This window comes from Aythya marila (assembly GCF_965140915.1).
Source record: "Aythya marila genome assembly, chromosome: 3".
In the NCBI taxonomy this organism is placed as follows: domain Eukaryota; kingdom Metazoa; phylum Chordata; class Aves; order Anseriformes; family Anatidae; genus Aythya; species Aythya marila.
In genome coordinates, this window is record NC_139044.1 from 44520976 (window position 1) to 44540833 (window position 19858).

At 35.6% G+C, this 19858-nt stretch overlaps 1 protein-coding gene across 7 annotated transcripts in view; it reads right to left on the reverse strand.

Moving 5' to 3' along the window:
* Positions 1 to 19858, reverse strand: part of SMOC2 (SPARC related modular calcium binding 2) — a 145415-nt gene that overhangs the window by 68308 nt on the left and 57249 nt on the right. For 5 of the 7 annotated variants that reach the window (XM_082755637.1, XM_082755639.1, XM_082755638.1 and 2 more), the window contains exons 3-7: positions 18038 to 18144; positions 16851 to 16950; positions 9930 to 9977; positions 5828 to 5911; positions 4998 to 5072 (exon numbers count right to left, since the gene is read on the reverse strand). In XM_082755637.1, the coding sequence (XP_082611763.1) occupies positions 4998 to 5072; positions 5828 to 5911; positions 9930 to 9977; positions 16851 to 16950; positions 18038 to 18144 (414 nt within the window). The remainder of the gene's footprint in view (positions 1 to 4997; positions 5073 to 5827; positions 5912 to 9929; positions 9978 to 16850; positions 16951 to 18037; positions 18145 to 19858) is intronic. The other 2 variants (XM_082755641.1, XM_082755640.1) reach the window with 1 other exon arrangement.

Below are 19858 nucleotides of genomic sequence, written 5' to 3' on the forward strand. Positions count from 1 at the left end.
TCAGCCCATCGGTGCAGCCTATCCAGATCCTCCTGCAGAGCCTTCCTGCCCTTGAGCAGATCGACACACACACCTAACTTGGTGTCTTCTGCAAACTTACTGGGGGTGCACTCAATGCCCTCATCCAGATCATCGATAAAGATATTAAAGAGGACTGGCCCCACAGTTTGGGATGGAGTCAAATACCTAATTTGCTAGTTACATTAAACACTTTCAGGATTTGTATATTTCCTATTTTATTATTTTAAGAATATCTTCACAGTAGACATTGTACTATTTTCACTTGTATGTGCAGTCATACTGTGCTAAATTACTGTATGTGCAATCCATACATGTGATGTTTTGAAAATGAAAATCCTGTTGGATCAAGCCCTCTTGAGCTAATTGATAATACCTTGTCATAGGTATTTTAATATATTTGAAACTGATGGTCTATAGTAAATTGGGAGCAGTAAAACAGTACTCTGCTGTGTTTAAAATTTTAAAAAGTTCCATGTTGCTTTCACATGTGCACAGCCAAAGCCAAAAATTAAGCTAAAGATAATTCTATGTTACTGGTACATCCAGATTCAGGTGTAGTGTTGACACTCTCAAAGTCAATAAAGACATAGTTTGAGGAGGCAATAAATTCTGATTTAGGATTATTAAAAAAAAAAAAAAAAAAAATCATAATCACATGACCCACTACTTTTTGCACAGATGTGTTAATTTTAACAGCTGGACTCTGTGCTGACCCTATTTTATGCTGGATCACTTACAGATTGTTTTTCAGCACCTGCTTAAAGATGATAAACATAAAGCTGGCACAAACACATGCCAGCTTTATGATAACACATCATATGATCACGTGTCTGTGCCTGATCCAGATGAAATGTGAATGACTGGTGTACTAGTAGCATGAAGACGAAGCATGAATGGTTGTGGAACCATGGTCTAGAAGTTCTGCCATGGATTGCCAGGGGTCCTCAATTTTTATTCACCAGTTTCGTGTGTTTAAAATTTATCACACAAATCAGAATCAAGTTTGGTGAAGTATAAAAAATGTGACAATTTCTTCCTGTCTTCTAGGTCATACCAGACTATCAACAAAACAAATCCCAAATTTTTCAATCACTCTTTACAATGCTCATTAAATAAACTATACAGATAATCAATGAACACACACATTTTTAGTGCTAGTAATGCCACAATAATAATTTTTTGAGGAAACAGCATACGACTGTAATACATCTTAGCCAACGATACATTACTTGACCCTTTCTCTTTTAATTTGAATTATATTATCATCAGAATCATCTTAAGCACATATGTAAGTATATTCCATATTATGGTTGAGTTTTTGCATCCTGCATTTGCAAGATTTATGAAATTTTATACTGCCATTATTTATTCTCATTTGTGTGGTGGACAGATTTGTAATTAGAAATCATCCAGTACTTTAAGAATTTTCTAAGCACTAACATAATTGTAAGTTAAACTCACCCTATTTGTTTTCAATGGAAGAGATACCACAACAAACTGTTAGAGAAACTCCTTAGGAAACCGTATCCCCTGTTAGGTGATGGGAAGGTATCTGCATTGCCATGTACTGCATTGCCTACACCTATGTTCTGGCTGCTCCTAGCCTTGAAGCTAATGTAACTGACAACTGCTGAATCCAAAATGTCTGGTTTCTCCAAATCCAAAGACCTTCTGTCTTCTGTTCTTTACAAAATACAAAAGCTCCAAAAGCACACTACCTAGATTTTCAAATGATATTGTGGTGGTATATATAAACAATATTTAGTTCATCTGAATGTAGGTGTTATTTTTAACACCTTATTTTTAACACTTCTAACACCTTAACACCTCCAGTTTATTTTTGATAGCTGTTGCTATAATTCTTATTTTCGTCAATCTGATGTGGCAAAAACACAAATATCTTCTGTGAAATGGGTGAAGAAATGAGGAGTGTAAGATTAGAAAGAAGTCCAGAAATTAAAAAATCTTAAAATACCTTCCAAGACAGAGAGGCATATGTATATATGCATAATATATTCTCCACAAATACTGTATTATTTTAGCAACCAGTATATACATTTTCTAATTCTGAAAAGACCAAAAAGAAAAAAATAAAATCTAAATAAAAAAAGTTTTAAAACAGAGAAAGTCAGATGTTTACAGCCAAATCCACCACTATAAACAGAGCTATTTTTGGCCCAACAATAATGTTTTTGTTTGTTTGTTTGTTTGTTTTCCAGGGGTAACATTTTGTCATCAAAATCTGATAGGTTAAATACCACACTGTACTTTTACTTAGCTTTACTAAGCAGCAAAGGTCTGTTTCTCTGAACCAATAAACACAATATGCACCAGAAATCATTATTCAATATTGATATATAATCCAGTAATTTCATGCCCTTCATCTGTACATTTTCCAAATGTCATTTCTCTGTACTAAATTATTTTTGGTTGATTTAAATCAAACGGAGGCAATGAATAACTAATATAAAGTAGAATTTCCTGAGCTATTATTTTTTACCCTTCAAAAATTAAAATCTTACACTAATTTTATTGTTTCATTATAATTTATAGGTTAGTTATAGAGTTGCAAAACCAAACTACTCCAGATGAGTGCAATAAATGCAATGTAGTCATCTGTGATTCTTAACACACATACACACACACACAAAAAAAAAAAAAAAAAAAAAAATCTAAGAAAACTGATTTCTCAAATCTAGACAAGTTTCTTTATGCCCATACCTTATGGATTGTGACATCTTAGGACATGTATTCAGATTAAAAAAAAAAAAAAAAAAAAAAGTAAGAGCAATACAGACTAATGTAGGCAGTTTTAAATAGGATATTTTTAGTTTGCATGAAATTTTTAGCATTATCATCTTACGTTGCTTATTTTTAACAGGCAGGGCTAAATTACTGTGTTAATTGGACCAGAAGTTCTTTGAAAGCATTTGGATTACACTAGAAGAAAAAAGGAAGATTACCAATAAATTGGGTTTCATCTTTTGTTTTATAAACATATTACATCCACAGATAAATTTTCCTCATTTTTCTCAGACAAATACATTTAAAAATCTTTCTTGTATTTGTATATCCACACCTGAATTGCTAAGCAAACTGAGTAAAGAAGACATCTGTATTTATTCCTTGGATTGGTATCGGATACCTAAGCCTAGGTATCTGAACGTGGTTAGTTTACAACCCACTGTATTCATTCATGGGGTCCTTCCTATTCTACACACATAGCAGCACAGAAATCTTCTCTGTGGATGTTCCCCAAAGCCTTGGAACCACTCCGACAGGTAATAAGGAGAAAATCTAACCTAATGTTTTCAAGACCTTAGAAGACCTGATTACAGAATATGTGAGGTTCAGCCATCAAAACAACTTATATTGCCACATGACTCACTGTATATTTCTGACATCCATGAGAGAGATACTGCCAAGCACAACTGATTAACACATTGTTTTTAGCATTTAGATTCATATGGCTTGATAATGTCGTATTAAATACGTAAGAGAAGTAATGGAAGAGACAGTGGTGAGCCCTTCTGGAGTACCAGATATGCCTACAGACAAAAGCAAGTCTCACTATGTAGTGTCTGCTGACTTCTGTGGGTATAGCATGTGCAAACACTCCTGAGATCTTACACTTGTTGTGAGCAAGTCCTATTAGCAAATACAATACAGTCATGCTTTTGATGTTAATGGACCATATAGCTAGCAATCATAATACAGACAGACTACACTACTGGTCTCTTCTTTTGTAAATATGTCCTTAGGTAGATTGGAGGTTACAAGTTCCCAGTAATAAAACCCACCTTTTCTTTGTTCTTTCCCTAACATTTTATGCATGTCCACGTTTAAGCTTTCACTTCCTGCAGCAGCACTGCAAACTCAAGAACTCTTGCTTTAGATCTACCTAATACATCTAGCACTGTAAAAATGAAAGAAACGCTCATGTAAGTTACATATTTCTATGCACCTATTTTACAGACAGAAATCCCAAAGGAAGTATGTTCTTGCTAAAACCAGCTAAGGAAATGACAGAATACATCCCCAGCATGGAAAGCGTTTGCTTTTCTTGTCTATAATCTGTTTATAATCCTTATCCTAGCTGCCTATTAGAGCATCAAGGAGAGGGAAAGGTATTAATAACTATGGCTTTGTTGTTAAAACTAGCTTAATAAATGAATATATAAACCTCTTAGTAAAAATGTCTTTCTTATGATTGTTTGACGTTTAGTAATTTAGCAAACTACTTAAGCACAGTACTAAAGGTAAAGCACAGCTTCAGTTTCCACTGGATTTGAAGTGTGCTTTTGGGTGATTTAGTGAGCAACAGTCTGTATCATTAATATTTCCTTTCAAACTAAACTTTTTTTTCCAGAGGCAACATAATTCATCCACACTAAACTGGTAATCAGTTTGTAAATAACAGATAATTTATGTAAGCAAAACACATATAACACAATCTTTCCGATTTCCTTTTAACTGATAACTGGTTTCTGATGGGAGCTTACTTCTTTTCAGATTTGCCTCCTAAGATTTAGCACCAAATGTATGTAACTTCCACTGTCCATTTCCAAGTACACACCATCAAAATAATAATAATAATAATAATAATTAAAAAAATAAAAAAGAACAATGAAGGAAAATACAAGTAGGTGATAAAAATACAGATAATCAAAGAGGAAAAGAAATATAAATATCAGATCCACTCACAGATGCATATAGTTGTGAGCCAGAGACCTTTGTGGAATAATGGCAATTTACACCCAGTAAATGTTGGCCAAAAATGTTTCCATACACAAGGAGTGCATGCCACATGAGCCTACAAAATCATCATGATTTAAATCATCAGTCACTAGCATATGATAAGAGTGGGAGCAGAATGGTTACTCAAACAAATTTTGCTTAAATGGCTTCAGCTCTAAAAAGGCTTAATGTGCCTCTTTACAGGACCTCTGCAAAGTAAGGACACCACAGCTTCTTACCTGAGCTTTTATTGGTTTTGTTTTGTCTGCTCTTTACTTGCTCAGTCCATAATGTAGGATAACGAGAAGCTATATCTAGAAAAAAAATACAGCAGAAAAAAGTTTGTAAATGTTACAGTTTTTTAAAAGTTACTAGCAGCTGAATAATATTGAGTTATCAGTATTAAAGATATGTGGATTTTAAAAAGGGAGAGGGTATACTGATCTGTATTAGAACAGGTAAAATCTTTATTCATACAAAGGCATAAATAGTTCATTTCTTATTCCATTCAAACAAAAGTTTGAAAGATCCAAAATGTGTAGTAACTTTAAATCAGTGAGATATACGCTGGGTGGTAAGATAGTCACAGTATAGAACTACCATTGCATATGGGCTTTGAGCTTTCTATTTGTAGAGCACTGAATTTTCCCAGATCCAAATACGCTTGTAAAAGCACTAACCTTACATTGCTAGACAATATGCTGAGAACAGAATTTATGCTTTTAAATTCCTTGTTTGGTCATACAGTTTTAATCTGAACTGTGGCTCAAGTTTAAAACCTGTCTGTACCCTGAGTATTCGCAATAAATTAGCTACTGTTAAGAGTCCATAGCTGAAGTGTCACCTCAATACTACCCCCATGAAATTCATTGTTTTTAAGTTTTAAGACTTGACTGTCTTCTGTTTTTATCCTGAAAAGGGTACAGACGTTTTCAATTTCTTGCAATTTCAGGAAGTCTGATCAGCCCCAGCAGGTGCCCTAGTTCTAAAGTAGCATTTGATGCTGTGGTATATTGCCTATATTGCATTAATTTAATATCGCACTGTTAAAATTCCTGTCGATGCTTACCTTCTTCATCACCTTGAGGCTGAGTCTCCAGCGCGGGAGCTGAGACATCATCTGAATTCAGAATGGAAAAGATTTGCAAGGAGACTACAATTATGAGAGTAAGCTAAATAAGTGTACATACGTGATTGATGCTAATGATTTGCACATAGCCCCGGCCGGTAAACAAACAATAATTTAAGCATTATTAATATGTACTGTACAGCATAGACATATTACGTCTGCACACTATAGATTATAAATGTATGGCTTTTAAGATTATGGCTGATGAATTGATTGCAGGGTCTCTGAAGAGCATGAAGTGATCAAGTTGTTCCCCAGACAGTAGTTCTTCATTTTAATGATTCCTATAGATTATAATTGAACAAATAAGCATTCATAAAGAAGAAATTCAGTAAATGCATCAAAGGGGTAAGTCCTGTGAAAGCAAAAGCAGTCTGAGATGGAAGTGGTTGCAGATATGTTGACACCTTAAAATGAAAGGAAAGTTTCTTTTTGTACAGCAGAATGTATTTAGCAATCAAGATGATTTTATTGGTAAGATTCATAAAGAATCAGATTTTTCTTTGCATTATCCTTATCCTTTAGTCAGCCATCTCCATCCATTCACAATCAACCATTACTGCAAAACAAGAGGGATGAAATGATAAAAGAATGTGGATAATTTTAGTAAAATATAGTAGAAGCAGCACTGGAAAAGAAAAATTCAGTATGAAAAAAATTCAAGTTAGCAATCTGTGAGAAAGACAGACCCACCTTCACCTCATTATGGTTTTGTTATTTAAAATGATTTCAGATACTGAGTAAAAATGAGCTAGTACACCTTTTACTTATTTTCTAGCTGCTGTTTCCTTTAGAATGGAGCTAACTCCAAGTTACTCTGTGGTAAACAGCATCTTCTGTGAAAGGGTTTTATGAACATTTCTTGCAGTTTCACAACTGGATCCCAGACCAACATAGTTTCCAGGTTGTTTTTGTGACATTTTCACAGAAGCTAGAAATGAAGGTAACTTTGAAGCTTTCTTTTGCACATAGAGGATTTGGAAGTACTCTGACCTTCCCCTTTGGAGGCTACAGTCTAATTCATAGCAAATACTCTGGAAAATTTTCATGCATGCTTTCCACAAAAGCAGGGCAGCAGCAACAGAAACTTGTTTTCATTGCAAAATATTTTAACCAAACCATAAGGAGACTTCTTTTAAGAATGTTCATTTTTCATGTCCATGCAATGATAGGATACTTCGTTCGAATAGCATGACAGACTGTCACTTCCCATTAGTTCTACTAGCAATTTTGTGTTGTCCTCTGGGTGGTGGAATAAGATCATTAACTAATTTCAGAGAGGACATCAAATATCCCAGCATATTAAAAATGAAAACCTGCATTTAGATTAGCAATTAGTATGTAATTCAAAAAAACTGACTTTTAGATTGTACCTTCAGATGGGTAAATGTTGCCAAGAGCTCTGCCACAAAATCAGTTTGGGACTTAAGTGACATTGTTCTATCATCATCTTTCTGTATACAGTTTGAGTTTGTCATGCATTTGTTCTTACATTAATAAGTGAAATACAGATAGAATGCTGCAATTTTAACAATTATCAGCCCAATCAAAATTATCCTCTTGACAACAAACTCTGTTCGTTTAAACAGCATTTACTGCACAACTTTTAAGACACAGTTTATTAATATGAATATATATTCTAAAAAAAAAAAGAAAGAAAAAAAAAAAGGTACCTAACAATTGAATCGTAAAACTGGCCACAGGTCCTCCAGGAAACAAAAAGAAAGAGAGAGGTTTTCTTTTGATCTCCATCAAATCAAACATTTGGTGTGGGAAATCTGTATTAATTTAACTTCAGAACTGGAGGAGCTACAACAGCTCCTGACCTACGCTTAATCTGAAAGAGGACTATGGCATTAATTTTCTCTGTGAAAGTGTCTTCTCTTTTCATAAAAACCTTTTGTATTAAGTATGAAGAAGCATGTAGAGGTTTTTTTGTTCAAAATCCAATACACTGCCACAACTACATTGCAGTACATCTTCATTTCAGGTATTTCATATGTTAACTTCATAGGACTTCCTGGCCAGCACCTGCATACCACTACATACATACATACATGTAAATAAACCATTCCATTATCAGAGTTCCATTAAAAAGAACACAGTCCTGCAGTCAGCTAAGAAAAAGGGGCACAATCCCATGCCTAACACTTATGCTTTTCAGATAGTCTGAATACTTTCTCTGGCTAGAGGTGGGAACTGTGGCACAGGGAAAAGATATGTTAGGAAGTATCCTTTAAGCTTTGTTGCTGTTTGAGTTCATATGCAAAGTTGCAAACAAACAAACAGTGCTCCTGACATCCAAAATCTGTGACTGGAAATTTTCATTGAGCTTTCATTCATTGAGCTGCACATCTCAAACAGATATGGCCCTCTATGTTACTCTCTCTGAGTATGTGTGGAAGAACTGTCTTCCACACTGGATGTCTGTCTGTCTTTACCTTGGAAGAAGAGACTGCCTCAGGCTACGTTTATACTGTCTCTTGACAGTATAGTCACCAAGACCACTCAAGTTTGGGGCACATCTTCTGTAGCTTTTGTAGCAGCAAGAATGTCATCAACTTTCGTAAGCTTGCTGTGTTACAATATCAGAACCCCAACCTGTGGCACCTCCAGTTAGTCCACAGCAACATGAAGAAGGAAGATGGGCAGGAAGGGGTGCATGCTAAATTTATGGTTATTCCAAAAGCTACCTCTGTGCCCTAGCCACATGAACTACAAAATATTTTTACTACATTGACAATGAGGCAAGAGAACAGATCCTTAACTCAAATAGCAGATCAAGTTCATTACTCTGTGATAGTCTTAAAGAGGTTGTGATATCACTGACAATATTATTTTATTTAAAGCATAAGGCAGTGACTTTGAAGGGTGAGGAGATGTTAGCAGTATCTGAGAAGAGCCAGGAACCACCTGAGAACCAGGACATCGGCCCTTTGCACTGCAGGCTTGGGCTGGAGAATAAAAACAAGGCATGAGTGAAATACAACTGTGTCATTTTAGACACAAATATATGTGATGCAAATATATGTGATTTCTTGTTCTAGGAGTGTCTATTCAGGCTTCAGCAACTCAGCCCCCACAGTCAAAAAAAAAAAAAAAAAAAAAAAAAAAAAAAAAAAAAGAATTCCAAGACCCAGACAAGTTTTATATATGGGATAGTTCATATAGTTCAAAGTTGAAAATGAAAGTCCTGACCCAAAGCAAATTTTCCCAGAACATAATGAGGTTAGTGGAAACCACAGTTTGTCCAGAAAGACTTGAAGGAACAGTTTTCCACTGCTGATTCATGTACCTTGTCATTATTAGCCTTTAAAGAAGTACTGATTTTCTTAACCTAATGGTGCATTAGTTTATTTAAATGTTCAGTATATTACAAAGCTACAAAAGTTACTGTAAAACTTATATCAATTATATTTACAGCAGAATAAACTGGATAGTCATTAATATTAGCACAAATTTGAGTTAGCTTCTTTAAAATTAATTTATCCCACTGCAACTGGCAGAAATATTTAGTGTGTTATTTTCAGATGAATCTAATATTCTTTTAAGTGTTTGGAGAGCATGAGCTCTAATTTTGTTTAAAGAACAGATATCTCTCTCATTTAAATCTACCAGCTATGTTGGAGTTGCATCAGATTTTGTCCTGCCAACGATATACGCTATGATCTATCTCTAAGAACAACAATCATTTGGCCATGAATGTAACCCATTAGTTGAATTAATCACATTATAGAAAAAAGTGTTGGGTCCAAGATGACTCAAGCACTGGCTGCTATGGACATAAAGTGAGGACTAGAGTTTCCAAGATTTTGGGACTGCAGAATGCTGGCTTTATCAAACAGACAGAATAATCTGTCCTCTAACGCAAGAGAGAGAGCAGTATGGGAAAATAGCTGAGTACTGCTATGGGAAGCAAAGTTTATTCCACCATTCATTGATAATTTAAACCTACAGAAAATCATGGTGGTTTATCCCACAGTACACACAGTATACTAAAATATATTTTATTTTCTATCTAACGGCCATCTAAGATATTTACCTGTTTTTCCTGCACCTTCTCGTTGTGGCAGTTTCTCACTCACTGAACCTGCAATTACAGAAAGAAATTAACCAGAAAACTATTATTTTCATTTTTAAAACCTTTTATAAGAAGCACAGTTTAACTGTAATGATTCATCTTTGTTTATTGTAGAAAAAAAAAAAAAATATCAGGAAATTTCTTCCTTTGCAAACCAAGGATTTTAGCTTTGCCTGACTTCTGCATTTGTGTACCATCAATTTATAGTCAGGTGCTACTTCTTGGCTACCACAGGACCTGAGAAAGAGATAACATTAAACACTACAGAAACAGAAGTGCAAGAACGTGTTTGTGTGCAGCACACTCAAAGCATCCCTTCCCCACCAACCTAGGAAGGCCAGGTCCTCCATGAAGTGCATCTCTCCAGTACTACTCCATTGAGGTTCCTTGTGAGGGACAACAGCCTTCCTACACAGTCTTGCTTATGTACCTCAGCGTTTCTGTGGGGCTTCTTCAGATTGAAAGGTGTCCCCTTCTGCTTTAAAAACCTCATGCAAGGCTCTCCAGAAATATTATGCTGGTATAGAAATGTGTGGTATGGAAATGAGGAAGCCTTACAAGCCTGAACCTGCTTTGGTTCCTCAAACCTGGGGCCCCTGGGAAAGGAGGCAGCAGTGGTGGGAAAGGAGTAATCAAGTCTGCAGGAAATGGGTTTTAACAGCTTACTGTACCAGCATGAATGCCAGTCTTGATTTAAAGTCATCAAGAAATGGAGAGTCCACTTGTTTTCTTTGTAGTTTTTACAAGAGATATTTGGCCTTAGCTTTTACAGTAGAAATAATGCCTTATTTCTCATTTATATCTGATTATCACAACGGTTTGTATGATTGTAATTCCTAGTCACTTCCTGTCATCATATCCATCATATCCATGTCTCATGAATTTTATTGCATCACATTTGAATTACCAGAAATTCAATATATTTTGTAATGCATTGGCATTAATTCAGACAGGAAAAAAATGCCATTATCATCAAAGGAAGTATATCCAAGAGTGTTTGGGATAACTTGCTCTAAGTGTACTGCAATACTCATCCCTATTACTCACCATGAAGAGGAGGCAGATACTTGCCTTAATGCTATCTGAAGCCTGAAGGTCTGAGCCTTTGGGTGCTTGACTTGAATCTCCTGACAGGCAGCTTGAATTTGAGCAAGATGTTTCGGTTTTAGAAAGTACTGTGTATAAAATTACATTTTTTTCTAATTGCACTAAAGACCAGTGATCTATTCTTTTCTCAGATTTCATCCAGTTGCAATTAACTCTGTGGTTTCTCAATTTAATTTTTATGTACAGGAGTATAATTATAAAATCTGTTGTAAATACTGATAGTTTATATCTCATTCTCATACACACTAAAGTGATTTACAACAATTTGTGAGTACAAATGAAGTCTTGGCATGGGTGGGGTACATGTGATGAACCTCTACCAATAGCCCCTTTGCACAACAGTAAAGAGTAAAGCTCCACTTTGAGAACAGTGTTCTGTCTCTATGTAAATTCAACATCAGATTTGATTTTTTTTTTTTCTGTTTTACTTGTATTTACTCTAAATTTTGAAGGAAAGATGATGGAGGAAGATAGTGGCATTCACAAATGTTAACTTTATCATAGTGAAATTAGTTTCATTATGAAATTAAAACATTAGGAAAATTAGGTTCTGTGGGCAAACAATTTTTGTAGTCTTAGGAAACTAACAGCAATATTCACAGAACTTCCTAAAAAGGGAAATCTTCACCTTTCACATTTTTTTCACTTAGAATTTTCAATTTATATGTCAAAAACTTTGTTTGTTCTAAGTTGGAGGTGGAAAGGTTGTTGAGCTTATATCAATATTTTTCTACCATTTTCTGAATATATTTGAGCTTAAAGTACTGTGAGGTGATAGGAATTGCATTTGAAAATTTCTAGGAAATTATGTCTTCAATACTCACAACAAATGTTCACATTTTCAGCCAGGCAAGAAATAGAACTAGCAACATCTAACTTTTGTAAAAGGGAATACAGTCAGGTTCCAAGTTTTCAGTGCATTGTAAACAAACAAAACACCATAAAAATACATTTCAGGAAGGGGAGAGGGAAAGGAGGCATATTAGACTTAACATTATTTTATCAAGATGAAGTTAGTACCATTCTGGCTTGTGTATGATCACCCCCTCCATTCACTCAACAATTGATCCACTAATGATCGTGATGATCCTTTTCTTAAAGAAATTGCTTCCTCAGCTTATTGCAAAACCCACAATTCAGCCCAATTTCAGTCACACAATTTCTGAGGCACAATAAATCTTCCATGGAATGTAATGAGAGTTTTGTGATTTATGATTTTAGCATATACATTTCATAGAGTTCTGATCATATGTGACTGGGCTTTAAATCACATATAATCAGAAAAAGAGAAAGTGAATGATTACTTATTTAGCTTATATAATGATGTCTCATCTCCTGCTAACAAATACTTGATATATTATCACTTAATGCAAATAGCAGGAAACAGGAAAGTAAATTTATCATGCTGCTCTACATTTTACATATCTGTACATCTAGCTGTGTACGTATAGAAAAAATACTACATATGGGGACAAAGAACTAGATAACTTGAGGATGGATAATTTTCTCAACTAACAAGAACAATGCAGTACAAACTAAAAAGTTAATTGCCTTCCCCAATATATTAATTTTCATCATATTATCTGATGATAATATTATACAGATAGGAAGAGTCCTGAATTTTTAAAGGTACTTGATTTGGGCCTTAAAAGAATATAATGGCATTTTAAATATGAGGTAGCAAAACTACCTCACAGAACAATAAAACATGTGGTCATACTTCTGCAATCTTACTGGCAGAAGCGCAAAAGAGTTAATATGGCATAAAAACCCCACAGTAGGAAAACACTGTGTTTTCCAATGACAATTTAACACCTGCTTCTCAATTTCTGCACCATTTCCCAGGACTCTGTGTGTATGGAATTTCTGCAGTTCCCTGCAGTGCTGATAACAGACACAGGGAGTTGTAAAAATGTCTTTTTTTTTTTTTATGTCTGGTGTTCTTTAGTGAAAGGATTGGAGGACATTCATCATTTTTAAGGAGCTTTCTTTTTAATGCTCTCATGGGAATGTGTTTGATTTACTCTCCTTCTCACCACTGTTCCTGCAGCAGTGGAGATTATTTCCATGGAGTGGAATGGCATTTTGAGATTTATCATGTGTTTTTTAGCAGAACCAAGTGTTGGTGTGGGAATAACTGGACAGGATGGAAGAGGAGCCTCTTTCAGGTAAAGATGTAGTAGCTAAAGTGAAGGTTTTACATGAATCAGTTGGAGAGTCCTGACTTTTTAATGCTGCTTATAGCCTTCATGCTTCCATACATTTTGTCTCTAGCATAAAAGACATCTTTGATAAGAGCAACTGGAACAGTAGAATGAGAACAAAATTTCAAACAGCTATTGTAGATACTTAAAAAAATATGTATGTGATACTTTTCTATCCCAGGACCTAAGATAACTTTTATGCAGCTAACCAATATTAACAGTTAAATAAAATTAGACATTACTTTTTAAAATTGTTATCCAATATCGCAATCATGGGTAGTAAATGGAACTGGAAACTGCCTGTCCTAAATTTTATTCTGTATTTCCTCTATTAAAATCCACGTTTTTCCAGGCTGTCATGCTCTTCTTTCCTATATCTAGATATTCACCAAAGCCAAAGGTGGTTCTACTTGGAGAAATGAAATGCAAGATATTATCCCATAATTTAAGAACTGCACAATTGTTCATATTCATATTCAAACCAAATCTGACATTACTGCATAACTAACCTGGAATTGAAAAAAAGCACTGAACATTTTCATTAAAAAGAGATTTTTTCACACGCTGTACAGAATCACATTTTCTGTGAGAAAATCTTTCCAAATGAATGTTCACAATTGATTCTACCTGTTGTCTTGATTGTCTGTGTACATCCTACTCTAAAGAGAAAAGATCAAAAAGTGATCCTGAGAGAAAAAAGGTTTGATATATTCAAACTGAGAAATATGTATAAATGTCTTTGAAATAGTTATAGCATTATGCCTGCAGAATACACAGAAGTGAAAATACATAAATGTGATGCTGTCAGGATACTACTGCTACGAGATCTGCCTGTGGCATCAAGGAACAAGACAGTGCCTGCAAAGAGGCAAGTAACCACACAATCAGACTGAGTAGGGACTACAGTGTTGGAAGTAATGGCATCCCTGAAACACTAGTTAAGCTAGTTAAGATAGTAGTACATCTACTCAGCTTCAGTATACCCACTAATATTTTGACCATAATTTTTGTGCATGGTGGAACTAAAGAGTAAATATAAAAGGGGATCAAAAGTGATCTGGAAAACATCAACAGTCCTTCTGGGAAAAAAAAAATGTTATCCTAAACAGATGGCAATTTTGAACATATTCTGGGAAATGAAAGAGGGATGCAGGTGTGCTTGAGGCTTTCAGTCTACAATGTAAGAGCAAATGTTTGCCTTATTATACCACATAACTTTCTGGAATAATCTGTAGCTGCCTTCTCTGCTGAGTGAGATGGTTTCTCCAGACTCTTCATGACAGAGCTCTTAGCCACCACTACTGAAAAATCCCCTAGCTTCTCAAATCTATTTCTGAACTCTGCTGTAGCTGGACTTCTTTCCTGAGAGACAAAGGAGAAGTGGTCAGCAATGAAACATAAGAGCAGCGATACAAGCAGGGTAGGAAATCTGCAAAGACAGTCCCAAAGGATCTAAGAACACCTGGAAAATTACCCATGATTTTTCATGGAGCAGAATAAGACTACATACTCACCTGGACCCTGGAACAGTCTATTGACCTCAGAGCTACTAGACTGAAGCTGAATGTTACTATGACCTTCTCCTTAACATTTCTGGAAAACTAACTTCCCTTCTCCAAAATAAACTGAATCAATCTGGCAGTTTATTTGCTAGGCACATGAAGACATTTCAGAGAAACTGGGGTTCGATTCCTGTAGATGTAGGATAACTCTCACATCAATCTATTAACAAAACTGGAACTACATTGCAGCTTCTCCTTGATATTACAAAAAAAAAAAAAAAAAAAAAAAAAAAAAGTGAATATACAGTAACTAAATCAGCAAAATTTTGAGCCAACAATAATGCCACTTGTTGTGATACAGCATAAGTATAGCCCTTTTTCACTGATGTTAGTGAAAGAAGATGAAAGGAAGCTACAAAGCTTTATGACACACACTGATATTGTAGAAGAAGCCCAGAGAAGCTGTGAATGCCCCATCCCTGGAGGTGTTCAAGGCCAGGTTGGATGGGGCCCTGGGCAACCTGGTCTTGAGGATGGCATCCCTGTCTATGATAGAGGAGGTGGAACTAGATGATCTTTAAGGTGCTTTCCAAAACAAACCATTCTATGATTCTATGAAGCAACGAGAGCACACTTTCAGAGAAGCCCTAGCTAAGGACATTCAAAACCACCACAATCAATAGTACATTGGAACACATAAATACTATCCTAACCTACGTCTTATGAAGATATATTCAAGCTATGAACAATAATTATATTAAAACAAATGCATGCATTAATGTATTTTAAACCTTTTGAATATTTATGTTAATTTTCATAATTCACTGTCATGCCAGAGAGACTTCTCAGACTGGATCAAACAGATTAGTCAGAAAATTATTCTTTCTGGCTGAAGTTCACCTACAGGCAACATGCATGGAAGATTCTGCAAACCACTTAAACAAGACAGACCTTAAAAATGAATTAACTTTTTAAAATCTTTGTTGAAACTTTCATAGTGGTATTTTCCCTCCATGTACTTTTTAAAAATTTCATTACTCTGTTCAAACAATGGGAGTAGATAAAGCCTGGTGAATTCCCTCAAAGATCTTAATCACTTCTTTCAGCTTTATCTATACTACAGTTAGCTTTTTTTTTTTTTTAAAAAAAAGTTTTAAGTTATTCTTTCTACTCTCTGACAGAGAATGGTGCTGCAACACAAGCAGAAATGCAATACATACAGCTCGAGTATTTTTTAGAGCTATATCTGTCAAAAGGGTGCAATTATGCCAGCTTCAAGCAAGGTGAACAGCAATTCCAGCAACTGTCCATACACTGGCAATTCATCATCTTTGTTATCAACATAAATGAAATAAGGTCAAAAGTAAATTCCTGAAAAACAGGTAATTGTTCTGATGAAAGACAAGTGAGTTTGATTTGCCAATTAATTTCTACAGACAATTATTCCATTATGTTCTTAGTGCTTTGTTTCATTTTTATTTCATCTCTGGATTTGGCCAATCATGAGATTTGCTGTGGGAGTTCTTTCACTGGACTATGTTACAAGTCAGTGTCATTATTTTCGATTGGGAGTGGTTTTTTGTTTTGTTTTGTTTCTGTATGCCAAATACTTAAAAAATCAAAATGGCAAAGCCCTCTGGAATTTCTGAAACTCTGCAATGAGTTTACAAGCATGAAAGTTGCAATATAAAGAACTGCCTCTGCAAGTCTGTTGCATGGTTTCACAGAGTGAATCATAACTATCATACAAATAACCACTGCAGAAAAACATTTCAATAGCTAGAGAATAATACAAATAAAGTAGACTGATTATAGAATTACAGAAAGATTTAGGTTGGCAGTGGCCTTGGAAGAACTCAAGCAGAGCTAGCTTAAAAGCTAGACCAACTTTTGTGCAGTTGAATTTTGCTAATCCCCAAGGAAGAGAGTCCCTTGCTTCCACAAGCATCTGCTCCTGCGTTGAACATCTCTGGTGAAGATTTTTTTTCCTTAAGTCTACTCAGATGCCTCAACTAAACTCTAATATTCATAAGACAATGTCATAAGCCAGTCAGCTGAACAAATCTTACCTGGGCACCGGGGAGTTTTGTGGGCCACAGCAGTTCCACTGATAGGACGACCATTGGGAGTGACACACCAGCAGTATCCAGTGTAACTGTGGCACTGAACCTGTCAGAAATGACATGAACCACGTGCAGTCTGTCAGACATAAGTCTATCATCCTGCAGCATTCATGACATGAGTACTGTGTCCAGCAAACTATATTGGCAAAACCTAGAATGACAAACCATAATGGACCTTAATCTCCATCATACACATGATTTTTTAGCATTATGAAGAGCTTCTTTCAAGCAAAGTGAGGTAGGTCCTTCAGAATCTAATGGAAGAGAAAACTATTGAAATATCCAGTTGTTTATGTCCTGTTTCAGGAGAGTGAGGTGCAGGTGTTTTGAAAACCTCACAACAAAATTCCTCAAGGGACACACAAACTATTCATGAAGCAAGCAGTCTTGAGCTTTGTCCACACAGAGAACATATTGTTCCACCCACTGAAAGTGCAGGACAGAATGCTTCTGCCAGCATTATTCATATCCCAAGATGTCAAAAAGGAAACTCTTGGAATTCCTCTTAGAAATCAATTGCATTATATGCCCTGAGGGCCAATATCACTTCCCTCTTAAAACAAGAAGGATGGTCTTCTGCACAACTCCACAACTGAATTGCAGTACAGTGGCAGCAGAAGGCAACCTTGACCAGAATATATATCACAGGGTAATCACCTAGCTGTGCCCTTTCCAAATTCTATAATCTAACCTAATTAGCCTCACACCATATACTTGTGCAGAAATTCAGCTGAGGATAGGGAAGAATCCTGTATGATTCATGCTATTAGCATTAATATATGGACTCTGGTTACAAGATTTCTGGTTTAGATCAGTAATAGATCAGAAATTCCAAATATTTTACCATCTGATGAGTATTCAGGGGGCTACAAGAATGACTCAGCTGCCTCAGCCTAGAAGAATAGGGAGTGTATCACATGCACAACAGTAATGTTTGGCTCTTTTGCTGGCCAACTCTGAAAAAAAAGAACAAGGACTCAGCTGGCACAAAATATTATTTTTTTTCTATTTTTTAACATAATTGCTAGTACAAATTGCATTTCATTTTGAAATCAAATTTCATTTCATTATATTTGAAAGACACATATTTTAATTTTCCAGACACGCAAGATACTGAATTAAAAATTTTCAACCTGACTATATGTGCCATCATCATTGCATTCTGGAATAAACACTTGTTGAAATTCCTTTCGAGCTTGTTCTTGGGTGTACTTCCTTTCAGCCACACATCTGGAAACATCTAGAGAAAGGGAGAAGACAAGTCAGTTGGATGATGCAATGTAAAGAAAATATAAACAATAACCTAAGGTGGGAGAGGGAGAAAGGAAGAAGGCTTCCTTTGTAAATGTAAAGAGATCTGGAATTTGGGTATTTTGAAGCATAGTAACGCCCAACAGCTTTGGGCATTAGTAATGCCCAACACCTGTAAAGAGGTCCATGTAAAGAGATCTGGAATTATAATCAGGGAAAATTTAACATTAGTTGCATTATTTCTATGAAACAAAGAAAGAAAACCAGTGGAAGACAATAATTTAAGGGCAATATTGTCTTAATTCGCCTAACATAACAACATTTTTGACATAATTCATATTGTGCTAAAATTTAGTGCAACAGCTTATGATTTAGACTTGGCGCTAGTCAAGCCAGCCTACCACACAGGCCTTTTTTGTCCACTGTGTGGTTCATTGCACCATCTCCTTGATTACCCGGTACTGGTCTCCATCCAAGACAATGCAGTAAATTAGCCAGCTTTAATTCAGTAGTTTCTATTGCCTAAAATGCTATATTGTCTAATACAGATATTATATTTCAATTAGGCAACCAAAGGCTGAGAAAAGACACATAACATAAGCTTTTGTACCTTTTATTGTCTAAAGCCACTACAAATTTTAGCATGTTGCTGATGCAGAATCAGTACTTCAGCATCTGCTTGAGCTAGGCAATTTCAAGACAAATGAGAATACCAGACAAGCTTAAGGAAGTATTAATGATTTCAAGATGTGATTCAGAGATCATCTGAATTAGAATGATCTCAAGCATACAAACTGAGAAATTTGCTACTTCTGATCTCTGCTTTGTTTAAAGATTGTTTGACAGTAACTGGCCAGTTCCCTTCTAGGATGAAAACTGCCCAGCAATTACAAAGACATGGGCATTGCGTTAATTAGTGAATGTCTGTATAATTCTTATAAAGTTACAGGACAGGTTTTCTAGTGCATGCAAGTTGTAAATTGAACAGAATCTGAACGAGGCAAGAACATTTTCCATTCCCGATTAGACACCAGTGTATCTTGACATCATTAATCATCTAACAGTCCCCAAGAGTTACTCTGTCACATACAGGTGAAACAGCTAAGTTTCATTTCCCCTATGCACCTTGCCTCCCTATGCTAGCATCATCTAGCCATGCATGCACAGAGCCAGCACAGAAGCCTGGTGCAACTGCCTGGTCATCTCCACCAAGTTGTGGACAACTCACCTGGCAACTTTAACACACACACACACACACAAAAAAAAGAAAAAAAAAAAAAAAAAAAAAAAACCTCCTTTCAGGTCCCAGACAATCTGGTTGGAAAGTGTAGAATTATGGACAGAAACTAGTCCTCAGTATCTGTACCCTGAACACAGAACTGAGCCCCCTTAATTCTAATCTTCTTGTTGATTTCCTTTCTGGTCTTGGACTTGTGAGCATTACTTCTGTGGATTAGTTTATTCTTCTGTAAAGTAAGATGTTATTTATCTCTCAGGAGCGTTATGAGAGTTATACTGTTCATGTTGGTGAAGTGCCCAAAGTACATGTTGTTTCACTCTGAAAAATTAAGTTTCAGTCTTAATTGATCTTAATCATATTATGCGGTTTCAGGAGAGAGAATCACAGTGATATGCCATCACCTAAAACAGACAGAAATGTTCAACCATCTAGAAATGTGAGAAAAAATAATAAGGAAGTCAAT